This window comes from Mesoplodon mirus, assembly GCF_964341445.2.
Source record: "Mesoplodon mirus genome assembly, chromosome: 13".
NCBI lineage: Eukaryota > Metazoa > Chordata > Mammalia > Artiodactyla > Ziphiidae > Mesoplodon > Mesoplodon mirus.
Genome location: NC_138989.1, coordinates 51,549,106 through 51,567,896, shown reverse-complemented (window position 1 = coordinate 51,567,896; position 18,791 = coordinate 51,549,106). Strand labels below are relative to the sequence as shown.

General features: G+C 45.6%; 1 protein-coding gene across 6 annotated transcripts in view; it reads right to left on the bottom strand.

Annotated features, from left to right (window-relative positions):
- Positions 1-3,043: 3,043 nt before the first annotated feature.
- FHOD3 (formin homology 2 domain containing 3) overlaps positions 3,044-18,791 on the bottom strand; it is a 495,977-nt gene continuing 480,229 nt past the window's right edge. For 4 of the 6 annotated variants that reach the window (XM_082640045.1, XM_082640046.1, XM_082640047.1 and 1 more), the window contains 2 exons: positions 15,099-15,260; positions 3,044-3,654 (listed from right to left, as the gene is read on the bottom strand). In XM_082640045.1, the coding sequence (XP_082496171.1) occupies positions 3,572-3,654; positions 15,099-15,260 (245 nt within the window). In that variant the 3' untranslated portion in view covers positions 3,044-3,571. The remainder of the gene's footprint in view (positions 3,655-15,098; positions 15,261-18,791) is intronic. The other 2 variants (XM_082640049.1, XM_082640050.1) reach the window with 1 other exon arrangement.

Here is an 18,791-nt window from a genome sequence, read left to right as displayed (position 1 = left end):
TGGAAAAATGTCTATTCAGGTCCTCTGCCCATTTTTAAAAATTGTTATTTATTTATTTTTGGCCATGCCATGAAGCTTGTGGGATCTTAGCTCCCCAACCAGGGATCGAACCTGTGCCCCCTGCATTGAAAGCATGGAGTCCTAACCACTGGACCACCATGGAGGTCCCCTCTGCTCATTTTTTAATCCGTTTTTTTTTTATGTTGAGTTGCAGGAGTTCTTTGGATATTTTGGATATTAACCCCTTATCAGGTATATTGTTTGCAAATGTCTTCCCACACTCAGTAGGTGTCCTTTTCATTTTGTTCATAGTTTCTCTCCCTGTGCAAAAGTTTTTTAGTTTGATGTAGTCCCATTTGTTTATTCTGTTTCCCTTGCCTGAGCAAAAAAAAAAAAAAAAAAAAAAAATGTCAAAGAGCATACTGCCTATGTTTTCTTCTAGAAGTTTTATGGTTTCAGGCCTTACATTTAAATCTTTAATCCATTTTGAATTTATTTTTCTACATGGTGTGAGAGAGTTGTCCAGGTTGATTCTTTTGCATGTAGCTCTCCAATTTTCGCAACACTATTGATTTAAAATGCTATATTTTCCCCAGTGTATATTCATGCCTCCTTTGTTGTAGATTAATTATGACAATATAAGTGTGGCATTTCTGGGCTCTCTTTTCTGTTCCATTGGTCTACGTGTCTGTTTTTATGCCAGTACCATACTATTTTGATGACTGTAGCTTTGCAGTATAGTTTGAAATCACGGAGTGTGATATTTCCAACTTTGTTCTTCTTTCTCATGATTGTTTTAGCTATCCAGTGTCTTTTGTGTTTCCATACAAATTTTAGAATTATTTGTTTTACTGCTGTGAAAAATGCCATTCGTATTTTGATAGGGATTGCAATGAATCTGTAGATTGCTGTGAGTTGTATAGTTGTTTTAACAGTATTCTTCCAATCCATAAGCATGGTATATCTTTGTGCACCCTCCCCTCCATCCCCAAATCCCTCAGTAAGTTATTTTTTAAATAGAAAGAAAAAACCTTAAGACTCCAAAGAAACCAAAACCCAGGCATCTTTAAAGTATTTGCCTTTCTTTACCAGCAGTTTTGTAATTTCAACCCAGATTAAGAAATAGACACAAGAATATGTATGGTGGTGACCAGCACAATTAGCAACAGCATCTCACAAGTGTGAAGTATCATTCACTTTAATGCTTCTCAAAAGTCTTTTAGAGAAATTTAACTCCTTGAATTAAAAACACTAATAGAGGCAGCCAGAATGAGTGGTGACAAGGAGAGAGGAAGTGAGCAATAGAAAAAAAATCCTTCAGATTCACTAAAAACTACTAAACTAATTCCCAAAAAAAGAGACCCACTTTACCTAGCTGTAACCAAGAAATTAGTTGACCTAGCTTGCTCCCTCTGATAATTTTTAATCCCTAAAATAAAATTAACATTAGATTTATTCAGTCACTTCCTTCCAAATGTGACCTTTTATTCTAAAGCAGTAACTCTCAGCAGAACACCAGGGGCCCCCGGAAGGGCATCAAAGTATTTGTTCACTAAATGGTGAAAAAAAAATGCGTCTTCCTTCTGTTTGCCCATCACAATCCCCAGTAATACATATATTCCATGTTCATATTCAGTGCCGAGGCTCTCACAAACCACTAAACCACATGCAGAATATTATACGTTATTTAGAACCATAAGGAAATAAACATTGATACCCTATGCACCCTTTTCAATAAAGTGATTAAATAAACTCAATTGTCTGGAATATACAGACCTAACTCTTGTAGGTTCCAGATTCTCTTGGGGGCTCACATGCATCATGTATTATTTGACAAATGCCCGCTTGAAAGAGCTCCCTGTCTCCCCGATAGTGGAGATGCAGAAGTTGGGGTGGGGGGGAAGTCACAGAAGCCTGTGGGGTGAATATATTATCTTCAGCTCTTTAGACTACAGGACAGCATCCTGTCTCTAAATCCCATCTGCCCAGATTCAGGAATGCACAGTCACAGAGGTTTTGAAAGTGAGGCACAGGGGACTTCCCTGGTGGCACGGTGGTTAAGAATCTGCCTGCCAATGCAGGGCACACAGGTTCGAACCCTGGTCCGGGAAGATCCCACATGCCACGGAGCAACTAAGCCTGTGCGCCACAACTACTGAGCCTGCGTCCTAGAGCCCACGAGCCACAACTACTGAGCCTGAGTGCCACAACTACTGAAGTCCGCATGCCTAGGGCCCATGCTCCACAACAAGAGAGGCCACCGCAATGAGAAGCCCGCGCACCGCAACGAATAGCAGCCCCCACTCGCTGCAACTAGAGAAAGCCTGCGCGCAGCAATGAAGACCCAATGCAGCCAAAAAATTAATTAATTATTTTTTAAAAAGGCACAGATAGAATTGGTGACCTGATGATCTTTTGGCACTGCCCCCATTGAATACCTGCTGCAATTGTTGACCCTCCCCTATTTTCAGAGGCAGAGTTTCTTCACAGGGAGCCATGTGACCCTGGGCTGAGGGTCCCTGTGGAGGGCTTGGCCACCACCTGGGCATCAGGCCCCTCAGCATGGCTCTGCGGTTGCTGAGAGCTCCTCACAGCACCTTCCCCTCTGGACACCTGAGCTGCTGATGACCTGCACTTGAGTGCCAAGGACAACACTTCTGAAGTTCTCTGCAGGCGAAGCTTTAAATTTTCATTTTGTTTTGGTGACTTAGTAAATTTTTTTGAGAAAATGAATTTTTACATAACAAGCAAGTGAATGAGTTGCAGAATAGTTCAGATTTTTAAAACAAAGCACACGGGTAAGGCGATACACGTGAGGTTATTGCTAACTTGTACTGCCACAAAGATTGATGCCTAATTAATCTGGAGTTACAAAGAGCACATGTCAGTGTCTCTCACTCAATTAACAACAACAAAAAAAGGAAACCCAAAGGGCCTGGAGGCCATTCCGAGCCAGGGTCCTTCTGATGAACCCTAGAGAAGGTTTTGCTGATTCAGAAGGGGGCAAGCCTATGGAGCTGTTTAAAGTCCTGCACCAGGAGAATGAAAATTTCCATTATGGCATTAAACTCTATTTATTTAGTATTTGAAACATGGTGTACATTTCTGAATTTGTATAAACATTTAGTACATCTAAAATCCACAACTGGTAAACAATCTGTGCTTTCTTTTGTGTACAATTTTGGAGTTTACATCTGGATATTTTGGTGTTATGGAGAGACCCAGTCTGTGAACCTAATCAAACTGCCTCATGACCATAGTAACTGTGACAGAAGTGATTTGCTCCATAAAAGGGCTGTTCCTTGCACAGAAAAGGTGTCACACTTTGGAACTACTAAGCCAGGTGTCAAGGAAACAAGAGAAACACAGCTGACATGAAGAAAGTCTGTGAAGGGGACTCCAAGATCCATGTCAGTGCACAGCGGGTTACGCAAGTCACTCGGTGACACCTAGGCATGGGCACCCCTTTCAGAACCTTTGGGTGTCAGAGTCTCCTCACCTCCCACCGGAGGGGTTCCTTCCAGCAGGAGCTTGCACTCTGCACGGGCACACACCTTAGGGCACCAGGGGGTCACAGCTGCAGCTCTGAGGTGCCCACCAGGCCCAGGGCCCTGGCTTCTTCCGGAGTCAGGCCACTCTTCAGGGTCCTCCGCACTGCAGCGGCGCCGGCAGACCAGAGGCGAAGGGACGAGAAGAGAAGGCGGTGTTAGCAACCAGGCACGTGGCAGTCAGGCCACAGGCCTCCTTCCCCCGAGGACTCCCAGAGGAGTCACAGTGCTCACGGACACTTGGCCCCGTCCTACTCCTGCTGAAGTGCCCTGGCTGGCTGGCCACCAGGGCAGGGACAATCTAGGGGCTGCCAGGGACTGACCTGAAGATGACACAGGCACTGACCTGGAAAGTCAGGTAGATAGGGGACCTTGTAAGGAGGGAGGAGAGGCCCACCCTCATGAGGTGTCTGAGAAACGGTGCAAGCTACAAAATGCAGGTGGCATGTTGAGAGCTCAGCCTTTCCCAGCATAAGGAGCGGATCAGAGCTGGAAAAGGAATTACTGAGCATAGGAAAATGCAAATTCCAGTGATGCAAATTAGGTAAAATAATCCCGCAAATCTGCAGGGACATACCTCTGTAGAGGCCCCACAGCAAGGCATTAACGGAACCCGGCGCAAGGGGTAGCTGTCAGGATGAGTTCTCCACGAGCATCAGGGTCTTAGTCTTAACTCATCAAAGGGCCTCTACAGAGAATAACCAGTGACTCCTTGTAGACTGGATGCCAAGGAGCAAACTGCCAAACTTCTGAGTGGATTTGGTGGATGTTCTCTGCGAAACACACAGGCTCAAGAAGGACCAATGACCTCCCCGCTCTGAGGTTTACAACTGGCAGCTGGAGGCACACTCATATTTAACTGACTTAGAATTGGCTTATGTTTAGCCTGACATTATGGGTTTTCCATTGTTTAGTGTTGATCAATTTCGATGTCAAAATAAAGGCTGAATAAGGCTGCATGATGAGGCAGCTGCCCCTTCCAAGACTGGTCCTTTCATTTGAAAGGTTCCTAATTACATTTTCCTTAGTTGATAAATTGTATTTGGCCTACTATGTATGGAAGTCATACAGAGTTCTGGGTATTCTATTTTCAGAAGAGATGTGTTACAGATCTACCATCTACAGTACATCCTCAGTCAGCTGGAGTCCCTGAGATCCGCAGGGAAGGCCCTTGATTAGAACGTGGAGAAAGTCAAGCTCACCCTTAGTGTTTTCCCACCTTCCTTGCCAGACCTAATTCCCCATGCCCCCTCTATGACAAGGGGTCCTGTGCCCTCTGAGGCCTCCCCAGAGGTGAGGGTCCCACCTCGTGTGTCTGCAGCAACACCCAAATCCATGCCTCCCCTGGGCAAAAGCCCACTTAGCCCATGGACAAAGAATCTGAAAGAGCTAGGTCTCTGGTAGAACAAACAGAGGCTAATATCTACTAATAAATACTTTCTTCTTTCCCAGGAATCAGCACTCTGAACAGGGGCCAACACCCAATCCATCAGTCCGTCAGTCAACAAATACTACATGGAGAGCCTATTGTGTGCTCAGCACTGTGACTCAAAGAATGGACACACTTAGTGAAGATTCACAGACATTAAGCATGGGTTTATAGACGCACAAAGCTCTGTGGCGAGGGGTACCCTCAGATCATGCCACCGCATGCTGCTGTATTTTCAAGCCCAGCTCAGGGCCCTAGAGCCACCCGTCCGCAGCTGCTCCTACACTGGCTAACCCTCCTGCAACCCCGGACCCCTTGGGCTCCAGACTGAGTATTTAACTCATCCAGACAAAATGTTTGGCTCCAGAGCCTTGGCTGGAGGCAGATTGCATTTAACTGAGTAATGGAATTCGTTCTATGGGGCAGCAATAAAAACACTAGTTTGTAATACCCTTTATGTTCTTTAAACACTCCTTCAAGTGTTTGTTAAAGAAAGATAATAATTTTAATGGCAGAAAACAAGATGAAATATTTCTCATCCTTGACAAGGACTGCTGAGACCTCTTATCCAAGATGCAAAATTCTGCCTGAATAAGTCCATGTTGCACTAGGAGGGCATCTTACGTTTCCTTAGCAGCAGGAGGTGGCATGGGCTGGGAACCACAGCTTTGTGCCTTCAGGTATACACACGTGGCCAAATGACCACAGAAGACTCCACGAACTGGTGGCATTGACAGATGCCTCTTACAGTTCTGTTCACATGTTTGCTTTAGCCCTAGAACTATAGGGTTCAGTTCACATAAATACTTGAGTAAGGACCCTGGCACCTTACGGAACAGGCAATAATCGCTAATAGATATGGGCATCGGGCCAGCCTATGTGGGACCAGCTCAGAGAACAGAACAAAGCTTAATGGTGCTGCACCAGCCTTGCTGTCCTCAGCCTCATGGTCTACTCGCAGCTTTGATGCACGAGACCCCTGAGGACCCTCCTGCGCCCTCCAGCCTGGGCTTTTCTCTGCTGTGGGGAAAAGCCAGTATAAGTGAAGGTCCCTTCACTTGCCAGATGTGTCCCTGAAAGGCAGGTATTCATAGAAAAACCGGCCCCATTTATGGAGTCCTACTTTCTGTGGGCCTTCATGACAATTCAGATAAATTCTCCCAGAAATACATTAATCCTGAAAAGGACCTTAAGAATTTGAACCCTTCCTTTGTTAAAGACTCTTGAAAGAAGGTGTGAAATGAAGGTAATCAGTTGAAATCAGCTTTGTACCCTGATTCAAGTCCTGCCTGGAAAGGGCCTGTTACGGTGTCTGTCTGTCCATCTACCTGCTCGTCAGTTAACTCATTCATTCAACAGGTATTACGTGAGCCTCCACCTTGAGCCAAGTGTCCCACCAAGGAGGCCGGGAGCTGACAGGAACACAGAGTGAGGGGAAGGGCGCAGGGCAGCAGACCCTGTCCGCACAGGAGTTGGCTCTCAGGCAGAAAGTTTCCAGAAAGCAATAAAGGGCTGAGGACATATGAGAATGAGAGGACCAACACGCAGGAGCTGGCAGGATATGGAACTTGCACAACAGAAACAAGCCTTCCATCAAATAGGGAATTCTCAACTAGCACTTCTCAAATGCTGGCGGGTGGTGGGGGCGGGGGGAGGGGTGCAGGGGGGAGGGCTGGCTGACATCTGATAAGATAACATCCCTCCGGGCCCCTCTCTACTGCTCCCCTTTCCTGCTTCCCACCTGAATGCCCCGGCTGCAGCAGAGCTGCTCGCCAGCCTGTCACATGTGACAGCCTCCCCTCCCCGCAGCTGCTTAACAGAGAACAGGCCCTGGAAATGTTTATCCCTGTCTGCCTCACACTCCTTCCATAGATGGCATGGGTCACTTTGCTGGCACCAGCAGCCACTAGATGCCCCAGGGGCTTGGGACAGCTCTCACAATGTCAGCAGCGGGGTCTGACACAGAGGTGCCTCTGCTGTCAACATGCAGCACAGGGGGGTCTGGGGCTCATGGAAAAATCATAAGTGCGTTTTCTCTTACTTTCCCCCCTCCCCTGAATTGAAAAAAAATGTTTTGATCCTACAAAGTGCTCCCAGGCAACTCTTTGCTGATGTGAATCTGAGAATAACGGCAGTGGTGGCTGCCATTTCCTGAGCGCTACCATGGATCATTTCACCCCATATTTGTGGAAACCCTATGAGATGGGGACTGTGATCAGCTCCCCAGGGAACAAGCAGCAGCGGCATAGAGAGATCGAGTCTCTGGACCCTATGTACACAGTAAGGGGAAGAGAAGGATTTGGGCCAGGATGTTTGAATCAGAGCCCACCCTGGAAACAACTGTGCCCTGACGCGCCTGGCAGCACATGTTCTGACAGTCTTTCATGTTGATGGCAAATGGACCGAGTTTTACTTCCATGTGACAGAAACCCACATGTGTGCTCTTTCACCTTTGGACCACTGACAGGTTTTTTTTTTTTTTTTTTCATTTTTTGCACATAATGTCAAGCAATTTGGAAATAAGTTGTGTGTGTGTGTTTTGTTTTGGTTTTTTTGTAATCCCGAAGATCCTAAAAATTGTTCTATCGAGTATACTAAGAGCGCTGTGTCTAGGATGACAGGGGCTCATATCAGAACTTGAAGATATCTTACATGTTTGTTTCTTGGGATTGGGAGGTAACTGGCCCCGCTGGTATTCAAATGCTGCTTGTCCATGTGTGCAGCCCTTGCTCCTAGAGGGACCTGTTTGCGACTGGAGAAAAATGGCAGGCCCAGTCCTGCCTCTTCGGACTTAAATACTGGGAATCATTTTAAGGTGTATCATTCTTAGTGATTCGATGTTAGATATTCTGTGGGATTTTCATGGGTTTGGGTTTTTTTGGTCAACGTCAATTATTTAACCATTTGGGTTATTTTTCTTACTTCCACCCTCCATCATAAAATCCCATCCATTAAAAGAAGAGGTTTCCCAAGTTGACAGCATTCTACAAAATAACTAACTGACTGGTACTTTTCAAAAGTGTCAAGGTCATGAAATGTCCTCCACAGATCAGAGGAGACTAAGGAGACATGACGACAATGCAACGTGGGACCCTGGGTGGGATCATGGAACAGAAAGAGGGCATTAGGGGGAAAATGCTGAAATCTGAGTCAAGCCTGCAGCTGAGTTAATTTTTTGATGCATTGTCCTACAGTGTGCAGGCTGTTAACATGACGGGAAGCTGGGTGAAAGATATAAGGCAACTCTCTGTGCTATTTTTGTGACGTTTTTGTTAAGTCTAAAATTCTTTCAAAATCAAAAGCTAAAAAAATAAAACGTGGAATAACAATGACAAGAAGCCAAGGTTCCCAGAGCTGGTTGATTTAAACTCAACTTCTTAGACTCAGCCTGGGCACAAAGAATCAAGATCTCTGGGAGAGGCCCCGACAGTGCATTCTAACCTCCCCAGGAGATTCAGATCCCTGACTTAGAACACTGCCATCTGAGTGAGATGCGGGGAAAGGGGGCCCTGCATGAAGGCATGGCCTTTGTGGTGATAGGGCTGAAGTCTCCGAATTCTGCTTAACCTGAAACTGAGTTCACTCATGCTGAGATGGCTCTCAGCAATACTTATGGTATCGGGCGCTTTCTACAGCCACTGGTCTGGCCACTGGTCTTGTCTGCGCAGTGCCCCTACCCCACTTCCCCCCTACATCTGTGGCTATGTTCACATCCAGTGCTCCTCAATAATCTCTTTGGTTCCTAGGTAAGCACTGAACAGAAAGCAATCAGTTGGAATGCAAAAGCAGACTTCTTCTTATGGGTCACGGTGTTGGGGAGGACGGGAGAGGATGGGACCTGGCCTGGGCGGAAAGAAACAAAACCGTTCGCTCCATGGCTTTCTGAGCTCAGAGTTCTCAGCGTTATTGCAAGTCCTGGGCGGGACAGAACTGCCTTCCCCCCTTCCAGATGAAGTCTAGCTCTTTAGTGCTTACTGGGATGTCACAACAATACTAGACACGTACAATGCTAACAATCCAGGCTTCCGTGCACAGGGGCAAGCCACTGCACCAGTGTCCTGGGGGTAAAAAGAGAGGGGAAGGTGGGTCTGGTCTACAAATTACAGCAGGCCAAGTGAGGTGGACAGTGGTGGATGAGGAGCCAGGTGGGTGATGGTAGCAAAGTGATAAGGGGGCAGGTGTGGTTTCTGTGCACAGGCTCGTGGGTGACTTTCCTGGCAGCTCCTAAACGCCTGCAGGCAGCTTCACATTCCTACCATGTTTGGGACCCTTGGACAGCAGTGTGAAGGGAAGGAGGGTGCTGAGAACCCATCCTAGGTGCCCCGCTTAACCCTCACAACCATCCCGGGAGGCTGGCACGACCGCCCTCATTGTATCGAAGACAACTGAGGCTCAGTGAGGCCAAGCCATTTATACGGGAACAGTCTCCTCGGCTGTATGACTGTGCAAATTCCCAAGCATGGAACTGGATTCCATCTGAACTTGGCAGCAAAGGCAATGAACTACTGTAACCCCTTGCCAGTAAGGTGCTTGGCACTTTCCAAAGCACCTTTCCTAGAACCCTGTACTTTGCTCTGATGCAGGAAAGACAAATTCTCAGATTCCTCTTAAACTTCCACTCTGGGGCAAAAGGGTACCTGGCATACAGACAGACACTGTGGAGGACGACACACAGCCAGCCTCCTTTTTCAAAGTGCTAGTTCCCAATTTGGAAGGGAGATATGTCCAAAAATACAACAACCAGAGAGCCATTCAGGGCAGTGAGACCCTTCCAAGCTCTTCCGGCACCACTTGTCTAACCCCAAGGCTTCTACCTAAGCTTTTTTCCACCTCAGAGTCCTGGCTATCAGCCTGACCCTGCTCTAGAGCAGGGGGCTGCTTCCACCCGCTTGGGCTTGGGTACGAGCCCCATACACCCCTGTTTAGGGCCTGTCTCCAGGAGACTTGGAGTCTGTTCTGATAGCCCCTGCTCGGATTCGGGCCTCATTTCTCTCCCCCGTCCACAGAGTCTAATTATGCCTCCCAGCCCACCGCCGTCAAACCCCTTCACAGTCCCTTTCCTGTGTCCATCCAGCCCTGCCTCCAAGACCTTCCCAGTGCAGAGCCGGGCTGCAAATGCCTTCCTTACTTCCCCATCTTCCTTTTCTAGTGACAAGGGCTTGACACCCACCATAGGTTTAAAGTCAGCCCCAGTGAATCTTAGAGCAGCTGTCAGCTCCATCCCCTCTGGTCACCGTACTCCCGAAGCCTGGAGCGGGCGCTGATGGGGGTGGCGCTTCTCCCCAGAGGCACAAACCCTTACGCTGGCTCTCTAAAATGCAGTGACTCTCCACCTGGGTTTAGGGGAAAGATTTTGATTCTCTCTTGGACTTATTCTATTTATCTTCCTGTCATGTGTCCTGTACACATGGGTGGCTGCCCTTAGCTGTCTTTAGAGGAGGAATCAGTCCAGCTTTAATGAGCTCAAAGAATAATTAGGTGCTGAGTAAATAGTTATGATGTTGACAAGACAAAACCTTGATTGAGAAACTTTGGTCCTTTCCACTAACATCTTATTTTACTGTATTCTAAGAGCATCCGTTTTAAAGTCTCTGGCCCATTCCATTGTCCCTATAAAAGAATATAAAATTGTTAAGTAGGGAAGAACCATGTAAATAACATGCAGGGAAATTTTTCTTAATGGGATTAGTGGGAAAATTCCTGAACATTTTCAAATACCACTTTGGAAAATTAGAGACAACTAAACTAAGCTGAGTGCTGATCAGTTCCAGGGCTCAATCTAATATTTTGTGAGGCATATCTCCCATTTTCCCTAAAACAGATTCAATATTTTATTTCAGATTCGTTCATTCTCCTTCTCCACGGAATCCTACTTAACAGATAGCATGGCAACACCCCTCAATATTCTGTAAAATAAGATTTTAGTTATATCGAATCAACGTGAATCTGTCACATGCCCTTCAAGAGGAATGCTGAAGGCTCATAAGAGATGGGGTGAGATGAGAGCATGAAGTCAAGTCAGAGTTCAGTGTTCCTTTCCTAGCAGCCCCGAGAATCAGACTTCTGGCCCTTCCCATTGAGAAACTGGTCTTGTAAGGGTGACCAACCTTATGTTCCTAAGACACTGTTAGATTATTTGTAGGTCACATCGAAGTGACTGCATTTTTAAAGAAATATAGCCCTGAACCCAAAACTGCACGGTCACATCACAGGTGGGGCCCAGACTCCCCTTGAAGAGAAACTCAACAGGAGAGGGGGCATTCAGCCTCTCTCATCAGGGAAGAGGAAAAGGCCAACTATGAGTCCCTAATCCCTGCTCTGCTCTGTGATAGTCCAGGGTAATGGCTACATGCAGACAGCCAGCTGGGCAGAGACCCTCTTCCGAAGTTGGGTCCCACAGAAAAGAACACAAGGGGTCCTTTTCTTCCCCAGGCCCCAGGCCCGTCCTGCAGAATCACAGTGGGAAGGAGATCTCAGATGCCCGTCAGCTTCAGGGTTTTCTAGGGAAGACCAACATCCGGGAGGCCTAAGAGAACAAGTAGCCCCAGGACAAAGGACTTGCCCCAGTATGATGAAAAGAGAAACCAAAATAAGGAGAAAACAAAGAGCCTGGAGAATGCTCTCCTCGGCCATCTCCACCAGCCGATTTGAGAGCCGTGGCTAGAATCTGGGGAAGCATATGAGCTGCATCGTGTTGACATTTCACAGGCTAGAAATCAACTGGACAATTCGGAACATTTTACTTAATGAGACCCCAATGGCACCAGCTGGGAAAACAACACAAGGGGCAGAGCCTGAGAACCTGCGAATCCATTATGGTGCCCTCGGTGAGCTCCAGCTGGCTGCATATGTCAGGCTTTAAGCAGGACATTTGGTGGATGTAGGCCTAGCCACCAGCACCAAACATGAAAGCAGATGTTTAAGTATGTCAGAAGATTCTTGAGGGGCTTGCAGGTCATAAATCTCTAGGTTATGAGCTGGATTCTGTTTGGTTTCCTACAATAGCTAGACTGTTATTGTCTTTAGCCAAATGAGGTATAGCCCAAATATGCTGGTTATTCATTTATCCACTTGCCACATGGCCACCATTACACAATCAAATCAAACGCAGCATCGTTTCAGGGTGAGGCCCCAGCCCGACACTTCACATCGATTTTGCAAATTGGTTTTTTCTCATTCCTTTAACTTCTTAGGAAAAGCTAGAGTTTACTTCCCTTTATAACAGAAATCGAAGTAACTTCCCCCATCTTAAAGTTCTGTGGATGGTGCCGTTACTAATGAATTAAACCTGCTACAGAGAAACATTGACAGACATGCAATGTTGTATTTGTTGTGGTAACTGCATCACAGGACACAATGTGTTGGGCTAAATAAAAAGAATATAGGGCTGTTCTGCATAAGATTGGAATGGAAACGATACCACAGGAAATTATTTTATGTCAACCACAAAAACAGGCAAAATATCTCTCTGGCCAGATTGAAGACGAAAACTAATTATGACTGTGTTATTGTTCCCAGGGACATTATGTGTCTCTCTAAGAATCTGGTTCTCTCTAGACCAGAGGGCAGGGCCAACACTCTTTGCCAACACAGACATGTAACCTATAGGAGGAGAACATACCCTGAGCCAGGCCCCTCTCAGGCAATCTCCTTTTCTGAGGTCCCTGACCCAACCCCGCCCACCTTCTGGAGGGCACTCCCTCACCTGGCATCCTTTCTCAACTCCTCTCCTGTGGTCTGATTCCCCACATGCTTTTCCCAGCTCCTCCCAGTGGAGACTCTTGCTCTAAGATTGCCCACTGCAGGAAGCCCAGGAGTTAACTGGTGCAAAATTTCTGCCACTTGGTTACTGGTTTATTGAAGTAAATAAGAGGAGGGCAATAAAGGGCAAATACTGAAGATAATCTACTTAAGACACCTGAAAAAGCCTCTCATAAGTTTCATTTAAAAAACTATTTAAGAAAGAGATATCTGTTCATGAAAAAGAGCAAGAGAAAAACAGGCAAATGGTATGGACAAGCCATACACAAAAGAAGAGATGAAAATCACAAGAGGCTCGACCTTCCTAGAACACTAGCAGGGAAAAGTAAGTTAAAACCATAAGGAATACTATTTCGCATGCTTCAGACAGGCAAAAAGACAAGTGCTTTGCTGGCCTGGCCTGGAACATGCAGTGTGGAGAGAGTGTGGGTCAGCCTCACCCCTTTGGAGATGAGTTTGCCCCCCAAGATGTGCACACCTGGGGACCCTGCAATTCCAGTCCTGGCCTCATACCCCATTGACCCCCTCCACATTATCGTGCACGGGGTCCCCCAGGGATCTTGTTAAATGCAGATTCTGAATCAGTTGCCCTGGAGAGGTCCCCATGAATATGCATTTCTAACCAGCCTCCAAGAGGTGCCCATACTGTCTGAGGAAAAACTTTAAATAGCAAGTCCCTAGCCAAGTTCTTACATGGGAGCACCAAGAGAATGGCAAAGAACTCACAGCAGCACCAGGAAATAGTGAAATGTTGGAAAAAATAAATGTAAAGGTCTTAGATATTGATGTTGGAGCCCACAAACATATTCCTGAAGATGTAAAAAGCCAGTGCCCCTGAATGATAGTTTTCCATTTAAAAAAACAGAGGGAATGTGGCAGGGGGCACACAGAGTGGAATAAGAGTCCTTCTCCTAAGGCCACTAATCACCCAAGGGGCCTGGGCAGGGCCCAACCGCAGAGGTTCTCAGGTGGTCAGCTTGGGTACAGCCCAGACACCTGGAATTTTTAAAGCTCTGCAGAAAGTTCTAATGTGCAGCCATGGTTGAGAGCCACAGTTCAAGAAGTTACTCAAAGTGTATACCTGCAGGATGGACCTCATCTAGGAGTGTGGTGAAAGCAGACTCTCAGCCACCCATCTCACTGAATTGGAATCACATCCCCCGGCCCCCAAGTTCTGTGGTTTGAGAAGCTCTGCTTCTCCCTGGTGGAGGTGTCAAGTGATACTTTCTTTTCTGGGGAACAATTCCTGTCAGAATCTAAAGCCAATGATATGAAAGGAGCAGGGTCCGAGAGTCTGCAGCAATTTGGTTTAGTGTTCTTTACCCTGGAAACAAGCATTTCAACGGGTCAAACAGAACCAAGGGGTCCAAAATATGCAGCCCAAAACTCAGTCACCTCTTGTACGAATCTCAAAGCTGGCAGCACCTGGGGGGCTCTGAGTTTGAGTTCTTACTGAACTCCTGCCTCCTGATGGCCACTCTCCCTCCCTTCACTTTTGGGAGCCAGGAAATGAGGAGGCAGCCAGACTTCCTTTTTATAAAACATCATAAATCCCTGTCCTAGGGATTGACCTTGAGTGACCAGCACGAGGCCAGAGCTTGGGGGCTGAGCTCTCTTCTGAAACACACTAGGGCCACGGCCATGAAGGCAGATGCCAAAGGTTCAGATAACCTTCTCTACAGTGAGCCATCCCTGTGAGAGTCAGCATGGTGCCCACAGAGGCAACTCCACACCTGTCATTCGGCGGATAGGGTCGGGTAACAGGTTGAGACTACAGGGGCAAATAAGTCACTTTGATTTAGTTGAATCCTCTGTTTGGTAGGAAAAAAAAAACAACTAGTCAACCTAGGCTAACATGAACTATTTTAAGCATCCTAAGGACCAAAAATTGCTTGCCACTCCTGGTTTCACCTTCAGCATGTTCGGGGGCAGCAGTGAACCCCTGGGGGAATAGTCTCCAGCCCAGAAAGTAGCTCCTGATGCTGGGTGAGGGGCAATAATATAGCCTCAGCAAAGCATCCAGGACAGTACTTGGCAATGGGTCCCACTGTGCCCACCCCTGCACACCAGAGTCATCTAAGGGCCTTTCACACCTTCCTGGGGACAAAGTGTGAATTGGGAGAGGCCTGACCAGAAATAGCAAATACACTGGACAGCTGGCTGCAGCACCCCTCCTCCCCAGTGGCCAATGCTGACTGTCCAGCACGAAATCTTTTGTCGATGGGCACAGGTGGGCCCTCCAGGCACCACTGACAATTCACCGGAGCCCACCTCTGAGTCCCTGCCCTTCCTGGGTCATACAGAACTGGAGGGCTTGTACCTGCAGGCAGAGTCCCACATCCTAACTCCAAGGCACTTACGAGACTTCCGGTTGGCCCGGGAGCGCTTCCTCTCCCGCGGCACCACTCGCTGACTGGGCACTTGGGTGGCTGACTTGACGATGCGGTCCATGATCTCATCAGCAGCATCATCCGTGACATTAGGCGAGTCATCCATTCCCATAGTCCACGAACTAGAGGATCCTGAAGAAGGAAACAACCAGAGAGCACGAGGTACTCAGAGAGAAGGAAAACACAGCGCTGCTCCTGCAGCAGCAAAGCTCGTCAGCAACAGAGCACAGCAGAGGCCAGAGCCGGGGTTGAGCCTCCTGATGGATCTAAGGGTGTTCCCCCGTCCCCACTGCAGGGGCACCACAGTGACCTGTGACCATCACCCTCCAGATTCTGACCTCCCATGAATCCATACCTGGGGCCCTTATGTCATACTACCCTGTCACACAGCTGTGTTGTCATCTCTCACTGTCCTGGATGTGCCTCCACCTGCCAGGTCCTGTGGTTGTGGAAGGGCAGACTTCCCACACTGTGTGCCGCTACGTACATCACAGATACCCAGTAGAATGCTTCCAGAAATGTCCAGAGACATTTGTTAAGTCAGCTCCCCATCTGTGGTTGTATGTGCCTAGCGAATGTCAATTAGCCCTAACTTCTCATTCAGTTAAATAAAAATCAATGGATTTTGTAACATATAGCTTACCTTTGGATTAACTAGCCTTTAAAAATCATAACAGGATTGCCCTCTTCTACCAGGAAAAGGGAGTTAACGCAACATTTCCTTTGGTACATTCATCTGCTCCCTGACCAGAAAAAATATGTTTATAAATAGCTGTATGTTAAGACAGTCCAAGTCTGGTATAAAAGCATCTGCCCCTAGACCAGCAAGAAGAAAATACCACAAAAACATGGGTTCCCAAGTCATATTAAACACTCAGAAATGAATGCTATTTTAATTCATCAAAAACTGTGCCTTTGTGACTGATCAACTTCCTTGTGAAATCTCTTCTCTAAGATGGGAAATATGCTTCTGTAAGAAAAGAGATGTACAGTGTGCTCAAAATTGTGAATTTTCTCTACCTACACTTCTCTTTGTAATAGACATGCAACTTTAAAATCCTTCAGGTGAGTGTTCTCAGACTTTTATGTTTATGGAACACAGGTACCCTGAACTTGTCCAAGGTCCAGCTAAAGCTGAAGAACAGTCAGCTTTTCTCAAACCACAGGTGAAAAAAATGTTAGTAAATATATATCTTAAATTTTGAATTCTATATATCTATACTAATTTTTCAAAACTTTCGGTGTTTGGATATTGATAGAAATAGTTGGGAATAGTTGATTACGGTTCAGTAGACTGCACATTTTTTAGACATGTGTTTGTGGTTGAAAGTTCACTGCAAATATGTAATATGCTATAATTCAGTCATAATTTCTGCTAGTAAAGTTCACATGACTGAATTAAACAAACACTTTGCAAAAGGAGTACCAGGATTCCAGTGTTGGACCACCTGCACTATTTGAGACCTGTGGCCATAGGACAGCAATGTTTTCTGATGACAACATTTTTGTTGTGGTCATTTATAAAAATCGTTTTGCATTATGAGCGGGAGCATACCTACAACACTGGGATATACAAAGTCAGGACGTTTTACATTTTCTGCTTATGCCCAAGGGAATTGGATCTACTTGCTTCCATCAGAAGACTAGCTTTTTCAGCATCATAAAACACTTTAAAAATATGTTCTTCTCAGAAACGAATAGTTGAAATTGCTGAATTTTTCTGCATTCTCAGGCTGGTCCAGGTGTTCAAGTTGGAGGCAAGAGGCCTCATAGTGGCACAGCTCTCAGACTGGGGCTCTGCAGAGCCTCTGAACCACGGCCCTCCTCATAGCAGAGCCATCAATACAGCAATTGCTTTTTGCCCAGCAATTCCCTGTTTTCCCTTTTACCTACTGATTTATAATTCTGTGCCTCATTTTGAAATGCCAAGCTACCCTTCCCAAAACACAAAGCTCAATCAAGTGTCTTTGCTCATAATATAATATAATTTGCTCCTGATGAGCCAGAAATGAAGGCATCATCTGATCTTTCCATGAGAATTGCCTATACTTTCATCTTATACATTCCTGGGAATCTGCTTTCACTGTGATGGGTCAGGAGATGCTTACAAGGAACATCTCGCCATCTGTCCAGGACTGTCAGACTCAGTTTTGTGATGCCATCATTTTCTCATGACCTCATTCTTGGTTCTGCTTTCTTATCCCCTCTCCCCTTGGTTACTGTCGTCACTGCCTGATTACCATTTATGCCCATTCTTCTTGGTCGTGTATATGTTTCTCTTTCTGGAACCTCTACACTCACATACAGCCACAGGAGAACACTGCCCATAACTTACAGACTCCAAGGGGCCATTTGGCTCCCCATGGTCTCCCAAGTGTTAGCCAGGCATTTATATATACTGAGATGTCTATATAATTATTATATATAATATATATGAATATATATAGATAGAGATATGGTGGAGGGGATAAAGCATTATAGACCATGGTAGGGCTATATCACTTTATTTGAACTTTACTTTTGAAAATATGTAAATTGTAGTTTGAAAGAAAACACTGTAACTAATTTTTCCCTTAAAAATCTAACTTAAAGAAATAGTCTAAAAGGAAAATAATTATATCCAAATAGATATTATATTAATGTAATAAACGCTTACATTTGTTTCTGAAAGAATTTCCCTGGGTATAGACCTCTAGGTTAGAAAGTTCTCTTTTTGGCAATTTAAAGATGCCATTCCACTTTCTTCTGACTTCCATAGCTTCTGTCAACAGTGAGTCATCATTCTTACTGTTGCTCCTTAGAAAGGACATTCTTTTCTCTCTGGCTGTTTTAAAGATTTTATTTATATCTTTGGTTTTTGGCAGTTTGTCCATGGTATGCCTAGATGTGGTTTTCTTTGCATTTATTCTCCTTGGGTTTGTTACGTATTTTAAATATGTGGGTTGATATCTATCATGAGCCTCTGGAAAATTCTCAGCCATTGTTTCTTTAATTTTTCTTCTTACCCATCTTTTCTTTCTGGTACTCCAGTTACAGACACATTAGACCATTAGACTGTGTCCCACATATCTCTTACATTTTGTTCCATTTTTTCTATTTTTTCTCACCATGGTTCTGTTTGTACATTTTCTATTAACCCGTGTTGTTTGAATTCACTAATCTCTTTTGCTGGGACCAGTCTGCTGTTAAACCCATGATATCAGTTAATCATTTCAGATCTTTCTTTTTTTCAGTTCTAGAATTTCCATTTGATTCTTTTTTATAAATTTCAACCTTTTAATCAATTTGTCTCTATTTTCCTTTATTTTCGTTAACACTTATAAATGGTTAAATTTGCCTGCAAATTTCAACATCTGGATCACCTGTGGATCTGCTGCTCTACTTTTCTTCTTGTCAGCCATGTTTTCATGTTCTCTTGGCTCATAATTTTGACTACGCACTGGACTTTGTGTAGAAAAGAATGCAGAGACTGAAGTCGGTGTCATTTTTCTCCAGTCTTTACCCTTTCCTGTTAAGCAGACACAGTGAAGGACTGAGCAAGGTTGGGGCCAGATAGCAGTTTTCATTGAGTATCAGTCCACCTCTGTCTTTAAATATTCTGTCTTTAACTATCTGTATGCACTTGTTGAAGGCACTTACTCTAGCTTGTCTTTGTTTCCTCAG